The 14,439-nt window shown below is 52.0% G+C and overlaps 2 protein-coding genes across 2 annotated transcripts; one reads left to right on the top strand and one right to left on the bottom strand.

Annotated features, from left to right (window-relative positions):
- Positions 1-2,502: 2,502 nt before the first annotated feature.
- Positions 2,503-3,117, top strand: CkaCkLH20_12113 (uncharacterized protein; the record flags this gene model as incomplete). The annotated part of the gene is made up of 1 exon (XM_038894827.1): positions 2,503-3,117. The coding sequence occupies one exon, from the start codon at positions 2,503-2,505 to the stop codon at positions 3,115-3,117; it is 615 nt and encodes a 204-aa protein (XP_038739907.1).
- Positions 3,118-3,525: 408 nt separating this feature from the next.
- On the bottom strand, positions 3,526-13,853 carry CkaCkLH20_12112 (uncharacterized protein; the record flags this gene model as incomplete). Its single annotated transcript, XM_038894826.1, has 7 exons — positions 3,526-4,296; positions 4,343-6,957; positions 7,067-9,819; positions 9,915-11,295; positions 11,618-13,443; positions 13,510-13,648; positions 13,706-13,853. The coding sequence occupies 7 exons, from the start codon at positions 13,851-13,853 to the stop codon at positions 3,526-3,528; spliced, it is 9,633 nt and encodes a 3,210-aa protein (XP_038739906.1).
- Positions 13,854-14,439: the final 586 nt, after the last annotated feature.

Raw genomic sequence — 14,439 nt, 5'->3', positions numbered from 1 at the left:
GTGTTTCGCAAGAAGATCGCATATCTGTGTGAAGTGTCGACGGTAATCAGAGTCGCTCGCCTTCGCCTCCTGTCCAAAATCAAGGTGGATGGTGTAAGAGTTCTTGACGATGCGGCGATCCATTGTAATGAAGAGATCGGGAGGATATTTGCCGTTTGTAATATGTGTTATGTTTCCTCCTAGGTAGGGGCCGTTTAGATCGACCAGAGGACTTTTACCGAAGCAACGGAGCTCCGTGATTGGCACTTCTAGTGGACGCATGGCTGCCTTGGTGGCGTTGGTGGGAAAGGCATGGACAGAAGCCAATAGTGAGGCGAAGAAGACGAAAGCCAAAGCCCGGATGAGTAAAGCCATGGTCGGTGATAAATTTTGGATGAAAGTGAGGAGTATTCGATATGAACGTCCGCGTTGGGAAACGTGTGTGTGTGATGGGAGAATGGAAACGGGGAGCGTGTGTGACTTAACAACAATAGATCTGCGAGGTTCTTATACCCATGGAATGAGAGAGCATGTGAACCCGTGTGGTCGGAGCCCAAATGGTAGCAAATTACGTTCATACCCTTTTGGCCTTCGATGATTTGGAGCGGACTTCCAGGCTTCTTACATGAATACGTATTTATGCCAACTCACAGGTAGAATACCGAAGGCGGCGAAACAAGAACAGCTTCATACTTCTTTCTTCTGCGCCTGAATGTCAGTTGCTTCAACGGTGCGTTAGGATAAGCTGAAGAGTGCACCGTCTATCATAGACCAAAGAAAATAGTAGGCAATGATCAGTAAAGCGCGGCAGTTGATCATGGCATGCAAATTGTCTCAAGATGTCGGCCTTGTACTTGGTTGGTTGCAACCTGAATCCGTGAAACCCAACGGCAGTATCATCACCATAGGCCCGGAGGATGTTTTCATGGCGCCGATAGCCCAACGTAAACAAGAGCTAGCTGCATTCAATCATGCCAACCTGGATGGATTTCTGGGCCTGACTGCGAAAACTTTGCCGAATTCCACATCAAGGCATATCATATCGTCCACATCTTTTAACGAAGCCATACCAGTAGCTATCATTTCAGCCTGTAGTTTACCAAAAACACAAGTCTCAAGCCTCGATTCACATCTTTCCAAACAAATCCTCCGGCTTGGCCTCCAACTCTACCATCGGCCGAGACGTTTATCAATATCACGAGCCTGAGTATTTGCGGGAAGTATCTACCCACGAATACGAGGGTCTTTGGCCAAAAGAAACTGCCTCCATTCCACGAAGAGCTTCAAAGACTACGGGCCACGTCCTGCAGAGAGTATGAGACTTTCATGGAGGGAATGGGAAGATTTAACAAAGACCCCGAGGCGCCAGAACAGGAAAGAGAAACAATCGGAATGAAGACCGCAGGTTGGACTCTCTGGACCTTGTTCTTCGCATTCCACATTTTGATGATTACGGCTATGCGTTATGTTCTCTTCGACGTCCTGTGGAAGGCTTCGACTGGTTAATGGAAGAGTCCCACGCTGCCGCATTCTAATTCGAAGCACCCGGGAGAGACGCAAGGAAATCGATCAGAATCCGTATGCGAGTCATTTTATTGATATTTTGGTGACATTATGCGTCAAACTGGTCTGCGGAAAGACACCGAGGGGGAACAGGCACTACCAGGGCCGGCCGAGCCATTGACGAGCTGGGGAGGGGATTATCTTGCTGAGGGCGTCTTTGGACCCCCTGTATTTGGTTTGATTATTCAAAAAGTCGACAGGCCGCCACATGTTTCATCCAAGTTCATTCCAAAGCCGACCAAAATGCATAAAACATCGTTCTGATTAAGAGGTTTCAATCTCACCTTTGAGCAGTGGGAGGGGACATGGCCCGCATATCCTACCTGATGCAGATGAGACATGTGTAATAAATCAAAGAGGACCGAATTCTGGTCCAGATTTGCATCCGCACTTGTGATTATCAGATTGTGACATATCCTGTTGCCACTCACCAATAGCAAAAATGTTCTTTGTCCCGCATCTTGAGTATCAGATCTCTTGAAGAATCCCGGAGACGCCGTCGTTTCCGTCGGGCACGGCCCGGTCGGCCCCACACAGCCGGCTCCCCCCGGCTCAGTTTGCTTCGCAGAGCCCAGCCAACCTATATCGATATCAGATATCGGGAAAGCACTGGAGTTAAAATAATTGATCGATCCGTGATGAGAATATAACGACGAAGAACTTCCATCCAGTGTCAGAGGCCATCCTTACCAACATAGTAGCCTTGCCCGACCATGAGTGACTGTGGGAGACTGAGGCTGGGCCATGGTATCGCAAAAGATCAGACATATAAACGTATCCCACTCCCACTGAATTCGAAGCAATTAGAAGTCAGAATATCCCACTTCATCCATCTTTTGCAATACACAGATCTTGACCATTGCCATCATCATTATCACCATTACCGACGATCTATCGCAGTCCCTACCCATCGAAAACTCTTCCGTTTATACACAGCCTTCACAAAAAGCACCATACGAAATGATCTCCCACCGCTTCATCGTTGTTCTTCGTTTCTTCGCCACCCTTGCATTCTTACTCGTTCTGGGAGTCTTCGCTGCATCCATCAAGGACGAAGTCATCAAAACCAACCGTTGGTGGCCAAAGACAAACGCCTGGTGGCCCAAAACCGACACCTGGTGGCCAACCACCACGCTCCCCTCCGCCAAGCCCTCGCAGCCCGACCCTCTTCCCTACATGGTCATCGTCGGTGATCGGTATGCAAGCCACATCGGAGGTGGCTGTAAGAGCTTCCTCCCCCTGAAAAGCTCCGCCGAGGAGCCGATGAACCTCGAACGCGTCCGACGCGAGGCCGGTGGCAAGATGGCTGTTATCGGAGGAGCGATCTACGAGAAGACCTGGATGATCTATCTCTCCGATTCACTGTCCCACGCCGAGATCGGCGAGCATCTGGACGCGGTTTGCGAGGCGATCAAGTCCTCCGGTCTAAGGGGCATCGTCGAGGGATTCACGGACCGTGGACGGCACATGCGGTATTACTACGGCCGATTCGAGGACGACACCGTCGTCGCAATCTCGAAGTCGGATGCAGTTGAGAGGATTACTCCTCTGAAGTCTTGGCTCACCAAGCCCTAGCTGGTCAGTGGGTAGCACCGTGGACATCGAATCTCGATGAGGACAAGATGACAGGCACGCACCTTCCAGTCAGTAGCACCTCACACAACCACCAAGGGATCGCGTTCTATGTAAATAAAATAGCTTTAGGCGGAATAGGGTTCGGGAATACAGACATTATCTCAGTTAAAACGACATAACGAGACAGCCCAAGGACAGCAACTGTTTCGGGTGGCACCCGGAAGGATTGGTTGGTTTCACTCAAAAGTACGTCAGAGAAGCATTGTATGGTACCAAGAACATTAGGTGTCTATCTGAGCCGATGAACAACAAGTAAACCCACAGAATCTCTCAAAACTCAAACAATCTGAAAAGCAATTTCTCATCCACCGGAGATGTAAAGCAACATTCTTGGCAAGAACTGCCCGATCAGTCTTCTGACTCCAATTCTTCGCTTCCACTCTCCATTTCCGAGTCGTTGTACTCAATCTCTGCGTACTCAGCGTCACTCTCCGGCTCCCCATGGTTGCCCATAAAATCCATATCGTAATAATCCACAGGGTGGTCTTCGGCGTCTTGTTGCACATGTTTTCGATTGACTGGAACAAACAGTCTCTCACATTTGGCGTTCTCCTCGGCTTTCCGGAAGAAAGGGTGACTGGCTTGAAGAGGCTTGCCCTGAGCGACAAAGCCCATGGGAGTTGACACAAAGTCCTGGCCGCGACGCCGTGCAGCCAACCACTCTTGCAAGAAAGTCAGAGGCCGGGAGGTCAAACCAGTGCTGGATGAAGCAGCAGCCCGGTTGGCAGTTTGATTCGGTCCGTCAGTTTGATCCTCAGTGGGTCCTTCATCGGAGCATTCGTCCAAACACTCGAGAGACGAATCCTCATCAATGCCCAGAAGATTGCAAATATGAGCGTATTCGTCCCACTCGAAGTACAGTCGTCCGGCATATAATCCAAGCTCGATCTTCAACCACATTGGTGCTTTCCAATCCTCTGGGAGGAGGGGAATGCTGTAGAAATTCAATTCGCCGAAGTGTAACATTTTGCGGGTGACAGGCGCGGAATAGGTGAGGAGATGGGTGGCGGGCCTGAAAGCCTTGCTTCGCATCAAGGGCAGAAGCATCTCAGCTTCCTCAGGAATGATAATTACTGCAATCTCGCTTGACTGGCTCCATAGAATCCAGTTGACATTCCGCTATAGAGCAATTAGCAAAGTCTAGGAAAGAAGATTTTGGACTTACAAGAAAGTTGTCATTGGTCAAGTCAAAGGTGAGTTTGATAGTCCGCTCAAACTCTGTCGACACGAATAGTCTTGCTGGGAAGAGCCGGTCGGATATCTTGTACTTCTTTCCGTTACCAGTCTTGGCCAAAGACTTGAAGACCGGAACAAGCGCCTGCGCGCCGGCGGGCATCCTTCCTGTCTTTGCAAAGGACTCGATGTCTTGATGCAAGCCTGGAAATGACAATGCAGGATACGATTGAGGCCTCTTGACCTGCCGAACCGTTTGCACCTCGAACGCCATTTCTCGTTCTTGCTCGACCTCTTGCAAAGCAGACGCGTGAACTGCTCGGCCATTGTCTTGAAATGCCTTCCGCCTCGTATTGAGCTCCTTGACGAATGACCTAATCTTCATATCTGATCCTGCGCGGAACTCCCCAGTGCCCTTGATCTTGCGTTTTGGCTCGTAAAGTTGTTGAAGGGTGTGCTGTTCATTCTGCTTGATGATGGCAAGATAATCCTCGCGCTGTTGCGAATCTCGAAGGAAGTCGGGATTTTCGACTGCTGCTTGCATGCGCCGGCAATAATCGATGCCTTGAGCATAGTAAAGAGGCTGCAACTGTTCAATCCCGTCACATGTATTGTCTAGCAGCCAGCATATGACGTCGTGTGAGTCGAGCTGCGCACCACTTGACTTCGACTGAAGGTCGAGGATGCTCTGATGAACCTCTGGCGGAGCAAAAAAGGTCACAGACTGGGTCGTCCCTAGCTGTCGCAAACGCATAGCAGCCTGAACTGTGTGATCCTTGCTTTGTCCCAGGCCGAGGGTTAACGCACCCCGAGCGGTCGGTGGGAACTTGAGATCAGTGCCTCTTGTGTGAGCCTCATCCAAGTACACGAGGCACTTACTCAAGTCGTCTGCGTACGGCGAGGCCAAAAAGGGGGTCGTTCTTCCTCCCCTCTGAACAACCCACGGCTTGTTTTGTTCGTCAAAGTACAGGGCAGCGAGAGCTCGTCCGTCGATCTCGAGCCACTTCATCGCAAGGCTTACGTTGTTCATCTCAAGAATCTGAGCTCCAGCATCGATGAGAATATTGATGTCGCGCCTTTTGAGCTCTTCCAGTAAATCTGACTCCGAGGCTCTTGCGCCGTAGCGACCAACAATCCTGTGGCATTCGCGAGACCGGGGGTGAAGTAGATAGGTCAGAACCTCGGCGTTGGTGTGGGATAGACCTGGAAGATCCTCTTGCTTGATTGTGAGAGGCAGCATAGTCCGATTGTCGTTGGTGCCGCTGAAACCAGTGGTGAGGGCTGGAGGCCGCCCTTCCGTTCCGCTATTGCAAGAAAGCGAGGTGTTGGTGACCGAGAACAGGGGAATATCCCAGCCATTCGATTGGAGTTTGACCTTGAATTGCTTCGCATGCTGCGGGAATACGAAATTGTTCATGAAATAATCGATGGTTGGGATGTTGTGTCGCACGGCCTTCCAAATCTCTGCGAGCTGCATGTCGTCGTCCACGTTGATGGAGTTCCAGGCTTTGAGAGACTCCGGAAACGCATCTGCAGCTTGTGTCCATTTTTCATACTCGGCTGATGGGTCGTCCGACTTTAGTAGATGCTCAAGAGACTGGGTGAGCTGAGCGATGCTGATACCGTCATAGTAAAAAGCGAGGCAGGTGAACAGAATTGCGACGTCTGGATGTCCCCACTCCGACTGTTCGCTTGGCACTCCTTTGGCGTGATAAGGGACTGCAATGGGGTCCCGAAGGGGATGCAATCCGTACTGGACGTTCCATCTCTTCTTGAGAGTCATCATGAGGATGCGGTTGACCAAGATTCCTCGCAGCAGGTACACAGTCTGACGAACCGAAGGTCTATCTGGGCAAAGCTGTTTGACATGTTGTATGACGGTCTCATGCGGCTTTGCTGTCAGGAAGTTTCGAACCGCACGACGGTCATCTGGATCCAAGTTTGGGAGTATTCCGTCAATACCTCGCACGATATCCGTCGTAAGTCCGCGAATCAATCCATCCTCTGCGTCAGGCCGGAGGAAGTAGAGGATAGGGAACCCTCCACAGGGGCGTCGAACAACTTCGACCGAGTTAGGGAAAGCATGCGCTAAGCTGTACGAGTGGCGGTCTACCAGACGTAAGACTGCCTGGGCTACCTGCCACCGATGGGGATGGCCATCAACCGTCATCTGAGAACCAGATGGATAGATAAGCTGCGTTCGAACAGCCAGTGTGTGGTCGGACTCGTCAAGAATATCGCGACAGCGAGTTCGCAGCCAGGTCTGGACGTTGATCATCGGTCCTGCTTCTGGCACTCGGTTGTCAAGGAGACGTTGTAGGCCACTCAGCATGAAAGACAAACTGTGCTCAGGCTGACAGACCATGACTCCTGCCTGCTTCAAAATTGTTCGGTGGACTCTGTGATAAGCGCGAATGATGGTTTCGTCTGTAGGTGTCCGGCGGGAGAACGGGATATGGCGGACTTGACGATCCAGCAACCCGCCCAGCCGGCCCTGGAGTAGCTGCGACGTCTGCAGTAGCAAGGCTTTTGGCACAACAACTCTCACAAGGTGTTGGCCATCTGCCAGGGCTGCGGCAACCATCGGAATGATGCAGGATGTTTTGCCTTCGACTAGTTAGTACATCTGTTGTGTACGAGATAACGGGAAGGAAGTTGGGAAAATGGAGAACTTTTCCACAAAGGAGGGGGGGGGGGGGGCAGCAGCGTTACTAACCTTGTCCCATGTTCATCTGCAAAACAGAATTGGCACCAGACGCCGGAGAAATGGTAGCCAAAGCCACATCAACTTGATCAGGCCGGATAAGCAAGTTGGCTTCGATCTCAAGAAGCAACCAGTCAGGATGCTCGGCTGGCTGCCAATTCGAATGGCCTTGATTTTCCATCTCATCCTTGTATCTTCCTGCATCGCCTCTAAGAACGAAGTCGTTGATCCGGAGATCTCGTTGCGTATTTGTGATTGCAAGGCCAAAGCCAATCAACGTCTCCTTGGCGTATTTACCAAAAGCAGCAGGCGATGCTGTTGTCCGCAGCTGCTCTAAAAGAGTCACATAGGTCACAGCAGGCCAGAGCTGGCCGGATTTGAGCCACAACACACGTTGGGCAGAGATGCTATCGTCAGGCGTCTCCAAAGCCCTTTGAATATTGTCGAATCGACGTTGAATAGACAGGAGAGACATTGAAACTTCTCGAGCGACAAGGGTCAGTGGCGTTTGCTTAGCGCAGTCTCTTGGCTGCTTCCGCGTCACAAAGGCATCCAGGCTTTTTTGCAAGTCTTCTGCGTACTTCTGTCGTACCATGGATTGAGACATCGAGAACCCAGTGACAATCTGTTTCAGCTCCGCTGTCGAATCGCTTGACGGTATCAATGCCGTTTTCGATGACATCCAACTGGGCGCCAAGACATTTGTGCCTGTGCTTCGCGAGTTGGAAGTAGTCGGCAGGGCAATAGGTCCACGGATGTGAGCCGGGTGGCGAGGCATGGCTGGAGCACTGGGAGGCTTGACGTTTCTCTTTATGTTGTGCTCAGTGCCGTTCGGGGTCTTGGTCCCATTCGGAGCCTTGGTACTGTGCGAGCCGTTGGCTACAGGGAAAGCCTTTCTGAGTAGGTCGGCCCTCAGACGTGGTATCTCACCCCCGCGAAGACGTTCCTGGAGTATTTCTTCGGAGGGTATGAAGAGCGGGCATTCGTAGGCCGAGTCCTCGTCACCGCGTCGTCGGTTGAGAACATTCTGAACGGCATCGAGATGAATCGACAAATCCATGTTCTGGTAAAGTCTCTTCCACTCTTCTCTGACAATATCCAAAGCAGCCCCGACGTCGACAAGTAAAGAGTTTGAGAGCCCTGCAACATTAGGCTCCACACAGGGCCATTGAGCGAGGAGAAAATTTGCCAAGATTTTGCAGTCCTGTTCAGATCGTCTTTCCCAGGTATCTTTCTGGTCCCTCATTTTTCGGAGAAGTTTGGCACTGGCAAATTGCCGCAATTCATCGCTGTCATCTCTGGGTGGCGGGGTGCGGAAGGGCAAGATGAGTTTCGTGAGGGACTCGAGTTGAGGCGATTGATTGGGCTTGAATCGCTCGTACTCTTCCCAGATGGGAAGATCAACGGCTTTCAACTCTTCAAATATGCCAAACGCTGCAAGAGTCTTGACCAGCCCCAAGTCCACTTTGAAACTGAATGCGATTGGTGCCAGGGTAAACATCAAGGCAAAAGGGCTTTCCTGCACTATGCAAGCCTTCACCAGGGACCCCCAGTGAGCCACGGCATCAACACTCAGGCGATCACTCAGTGAGACCTTGTCGAAAACGTCTCTAAACCCACCAACAGTACTGCCCATGGAGAGTTGTTGAGCTAGAGACTGTGTGGTTTCCATTTTCTCAGGCCAAGTTCGGATGAGATGAACAACTTCAAGCGTTTGGCGGTGGCGAGGGTTGGAAGGCATAGGACTGTCGCGAGGGCCATATTCCTCATCCTTTACCGGGCCGATGTTTATCTTGTCGTCAAATGATCGCTCAAAGACTTGTCGGCGGGACTTCGCCCTGTCACGAAGATGCTCGTTCCCGGGTGGAGGTAACAGCGCCAAACCTGGATGGGCGTCGAGCAGCGAAAATGTTTGAAGCTCGTCGGAGGTCGATAGAATCTTCTCAACTAGTGGCCTGAAATCTTCATGCTGAATGCTCTCGGTCGCTTGATCATTCCAGTTGTCCGTCTTCATGACTTTCAAGTCATCGGGGTAGTAGTCGTGCCGGGGGCTCAGCTCGGCGATCTTCAGAAGTTTATGACATGGACCGTTGCCCAACACCTGCCATGGCTGGCAGACCCCGGAAGAAAGCCACTGCAAAGCTTCTTCAGTCCCGGTTCTCCCGGTCAAAGGGTCTGGGAAAACCGAGGAAGTATACGCGTGCAGTAGGGCCTTGGTGTAAAGAAGCGCCGGTTCTGCTGCGCAATCCAAACGCCCGAGGGATTTGTTGATGATGAATCTGCCGTAGTCCGGGTCGGGAAGCGTGCGTACGAGCATGTTGTCTCCGTCTTTCTTGGCCTCGATCTGTCCAAGCGGAACCAGAATTGTTCTCTGCAGAGGATCGCGCGGGTTGCGAAAGACAAGCTTGCTGCTGAGCCCGTACCAGGTACCGGCATCCTGGTCCACATCGATTTCGGATCCGAGTTGTGGCGACTGAAGCACCTGACGAGCGTTCACGTAGAAGAGAAGTTGCAACCGTTTGATCTCCACTTGTAAGTTTCTTCCCTCGGGTTGATAGACCATGATTTTCTGCCTGTCCTCAAAGCCGCTGAAAATTCTGCTCACTCTGTTGAACAAAGGGCTGCCTGGGTCAACAACTCTTTCAACACCATTCAATCGCTTTCGGGAACAAGTTTGGTGATGGACATTGAGAGTCCAGTTGTATCTGCTGATGTTCCAGATTTCTGGTGCCTGGGTGATGAACAGTGTACCGGTATGAAGATCTCTACGAAAAAGTTAGAACCTTTCTCTCTGGAAACGGCTGATGCATGAATGTAACTCGGGTCGTTCATAGGAAGGGGATGTGCCCAGAAAACTTACAGCCAGTGAAAACAGCCTTCGAGAAGGGGCCCCGGGAGATCGGACGAGTTCTCTGAATAAAACACTTTCCGGTCCACAAGCTGGAGGAATTGAGATCCTTTCATAGCTCGAACAATCATGTTTCCGGCTTCAAATCCAATATCAATGCGGTAGTTGTTAGGCCGGATGCACAAAGTGTAATCCATGCCGGAGGCGGAGGGCAAGGCCAAAAGAGCTTGGTCTCCAAAAAGCTCATTGAGGGCCTCAATGTGCTCAGGTGCCTTTGGAAGCTTTCCCAGAGGCTTGTTATCGACGAGAAGGAGTCCCTGTACATAGTTGTAGTGGACCTGTACGAGTTGCTCATGATCGTTCTCTTGGATCTCACAAAGAACCCATCCCGCTTGTGACAGATCTGATCTCAAGTGGTAAAGCTGGCGGGGACGGTCTTCGGGTTCCGGCCAAACGGCTCGAATAGCAGTTCGGAAGACATCGGGACTGTTGACGATTGAGTTGCCCACCAGGGGGGCCAGGCGATGGGAAAGCTTCAGGTCGGAGACAACGGCGTGCTGGAGAACTTGGGGCAATGCGCCAACCTCCACAACTAAATTGTCCTGGACTGTAATGCAACACTCGATATAAGTTTGAAGGGGTCTGGCATCCAGAATCGTGGACTGGTTTCGGTGGATGACATAAGTTCGCTTGCAAAGGATTGCAGCCCAGAGTGCGTACTGCTGACACCTCTTTGCCACTTCAGTATCGCTGGACTTGTATGTCTCCGCCCGAAGCATCTCCACCCAACGTAAGCAAACCTCACGGGCTCGAATCAATGCCTCCAATGCTTTGAGTGAGGCATTTGGGTTTGTTGCCGTGAGAGTATGGGTGCGCAGCAGGATGGTGATGACCACATCCATTAAGTACGTCTCGCGCCAGTTAGCTTCCATGCTGTTCAACCGCGTGGATAGCTGCTCCACCAATTTGTCGCAGAAGCATTGATCGCGGAATATCTTGTGAACCTTCCGTAGGACATCCTTGTTGTTCCTGCCCCCGGCATATGCCGCCCGGCAAAGGTTTTCGCCCCGAACACCTGTATCGTTGTTCGTACTGCTGCTGTTGTCATCGTCCATCGGTCCGCTGAGGGTTGCGAGGTGAGACACAACGAGCATAGTAACTTCGCTGGAAAAGTTCAAGTTGGTGGATCCAAGTTCAGTCAGCAAAGCAATCCATCGTTGCGATTTGCCACACATCAGTGTCTGCATCGCCAGATACTCGTGCAAATTGGCACCGGCGGGACAACCGGACTGACTGGCCATAATTTCGTAGGATGAGGGTCCAGGCCCATCCACGGCGAATGTCCTGTTATCGAAAATCCTGGCGAAGGGAGATGACCTGGGCAGAACAAGCGCTGTATGATGAGAGAACGTCGGGCGAAACTTGAGCCTTCCGGGCCATGTCGAAGTCTGTTCGTCAAACATTGCCAATTTCATTCCGTTAGGCCGACAAACGCCATCTCTGCCTCCCTCCCATTCGACTGGGAATGGGACAGATATATAATGGGTTGTTGCAACTAAGAACTGTTAGCAGACTGTCGTAACTTGTGGGAGAAGCAAGAACAAGAACAGCCTGGAACAAGAGGCGATTGTGAGGACGAAGGGGAACCAGAAAGTGTGGAAGAGTGACGAGAGGACGACCGATAGAGGAGAAAAGACTGAACGTAAATTACTCACAAGGTTTCGTAGTCGATGCCAAGCCGACTTTGCTTGAGCCTACCTCGAAGAAGGGCTTCAGTTGGACATAATCTTTGAGCAAGCATCTAGGCTTGACACCCTCGTCGTCAAAGGGAGTTGCCAGTTGTCGGAGAATCCACCAAGTGGTATCGCGATAAATGGTGAATTCCCTTGGGCAGGCAAGTTCGAAAATGACAGCCCGCGTGGCAATGGGATCTGTCGGTAAGGGATCCTCGAAGATGGCGATCCGCATTTTCTGCGCGTTCCACATCAAGCCGCATCTGAGGCAATCCGGGTCGTGACGTCCACGACCCAACGGGTCGATATCATCTGGGAAGTAGGTGCAGGCACTGGTGTCGATACGGCGGATCAGATTGTCGTATTTCTGGGTTTTCGTTTTCCACTCTTCCAGTTTCCGTTCGCGCGTGTCGTCTGCCATCTCAACGATCGACTCATGCAGCTGCTTGAGAGCAGCCGCATCCGACGACTCAGAATAGTATCTTTCTCCAAAGCAGCCGATCGAAGGGTCCTCGAAGATGTTTCGGCGGTCGCTGTTCGCGCGTCTCACGCGATCAGATAGGAGCAGCTGAAGAGCGTTGAGCCGTACCATGTCCGAAAATTGAGGAAGAAGAAGGACGTCGAGCATCTGCGGCTGGAAAACTGGATGAAACTCAGAGAGCAATGGGAAGGAGCGACAAGCAATGGCATCCATCTTTTGCCACATCTCCATCACGGTCAGCAACATCTGACTGTTCTGCTCTGGATTTCCCGCATACAGTGGCTTGGCCATATTGACATAGTCCAAGATCTGTCGAGATATTTCGAAACAACTCTCTCCTGGCAACCTGGCAAGTTGAAGCTCTTTGTCGATCAGCTTGTGATAGGATTGAGCGTACTGGCTCAAGTGATCCTTGGCTGCCTCAGTCAGGGCTGCGTCCGGCATTGCTCTAAATCGCTTCGCCTTCCGAGGGAACCGGAAGCCTTGGAGGGCGCTCTTGAGGTATGGGTGACTCAGCCGGAGATTCAGACGGACATCTGCATCCGCAGCCCGGGGTGGCAGTAGGGGAATCTGCTTTATGACGGCAGCCCTTTGAGTGGCCAAGGCGCGGTTCAGAACGTTGGTACAGTACTCGATGGTCTTGTTGAACTTTGGCCCCAGGTAGTCGAAAAGGAAGTCACAGCGGGACGACGCTATGTCGCCAGTGCAACGTTGCTTGTCGAGATCGAGCTTGACGAGACGTCTGCAAAGCTTCTTCCTCAGGAAGTGGACACGTTCGACACTGATCGACTGGCTTGGTGCATCGTCGAGGAAGGTCGAGAGAACAACGGCGATGAAAAACTTGTACTCAAAACGACCACCCTCTGCGTTGAGGTCCGAGGCAAGTGATAGATAGCGCTGGATGCCGACACGTAGGACCAGCCAGTAGGGCAGTCGCCGCCAAGGCTTCTCAGCCCGGTTCCAGCAAACATCGTCCCTGACTCGCTTCCTCAACAGCGTCGGTGCCACCCTTCTTCCATTCTCTTCGAGGATTGCCATGAACAAAGAGGTAATGATGGACGGGTCGCCGGTATTTCGGTATTCGTAGACGACGGCGCCGGCCTTGAAGGTATGGGCAGCAAACGACTTGGTGTTTTCCAGCGACGCCTGCTCAATGAAAGTCGCCACATTGAGTAGGAAGTCGTCGTCACTAAAAGTCGTGGCGAAAGGGACTGCCACGGCGATGCCGGGAAAGTCCCACTGCAGGGCACCTTTGGTGGCAAGCACGTCCTCGTTTCTCGGAGAAGCCTCAAATGCTTCGAAAACGACGCAATCATTGAAGATAGGGCTGTGGGAAGATGTTAGCTGTCGCGACTCCTGTAAGTTGCACGTGATCATATTGGCAAAGGCTTACTCTTGTTGCCTCCGGATGAGGAGACCAGCATTTTGGCTCTCGATGTGGAGAATCAGACAGCCAGATGGGCCAAGGCGTTGGAGTTCAAGAAGAAATGCGGACTTGTCGATTCTGCCATTGCGGTTGAGGGCGCCGGAGGCTACGATTGTTTGGTGAAGTGACTTCCAAAGATGCCCTGAAATGTTGCCGGGGATACCTTGCATGACCTTGGCCGCGTCGATAAGTCGCTTGGTGAGGGCTTCCTCCACAAGCCGCAGCTGACGATCATGTTCCCGTCCCTGAGGAAGTTGGGCGGGCAGCACCAGATGGTCGTACAGCAGGTCGTTGATGGGTACTGGCTCCATCTTCGGCGATGCTGCCGATCGGCGGCGCTGCAGCTGGTGCCGGTCTTTTTCCTTTGGTCGTTTTCAGTTGGTAGTATGGTGGGAGTTGGTATTGCTCTTGTTTGTCGTCCCGTCCGGTGACGTTCTGGGACACCCTGGGTGAGATGGAAGTGCAACTGGGATAGTGCGAAGAGAAGAGGGAAAATCAGCGGTCAACACGACGCGAAGTGGGAGAAGGAGGGGGAAAAACACGGCAACAACAAAATGTGAGGTGGGAGGTGGGAGAAGTCGGTAGCGCGTACTTAACCTGAGGCTCAGTTCGGTTGAAGTCTGAGATCTGAAGACTTTGAAGGCAGGAGCGGGAAGGCAGCGGACCCACTTCGCTTTTTGTCGGCACCTGCCTCCTGTGTCGCGTTTGGGGCAAGAGACAAACGGCCTTTTAGGCAGAGCGTTGGTGAGTCGATGAGGTGAGGCCGGGATGCCTCAGCCTCAGATCTGCTCAAGGCGCCACGCCACGGTGGAAGCCCCTGAAGAGATGGGTGGAAGAAGTTATGTAAAGACCAGATGTTGATCATCCCAAGTCGTCACTCATCCGTGTCAACCAAGA

This window comes from Colletotrichum karsti (assembly GCF_011947395.1).
Source record: "Colletotrichum karsti strain CkLH20 chromosome Unknown Scaffold54, whole genome shotgun sequence".
NCBI classification, from domain to species: Eukaryota; Fungi; Ascomycota; class Sordariomycetes; order Glomerellales; family Glomerellaceae; genus Colletotrichum; species Colletotrichum karsti.
The sequence above is the reverse complement of the archived record's forward strand: the minus strand, read 5'-3'. Positions and strand labels throughout refer to the sequence as shown.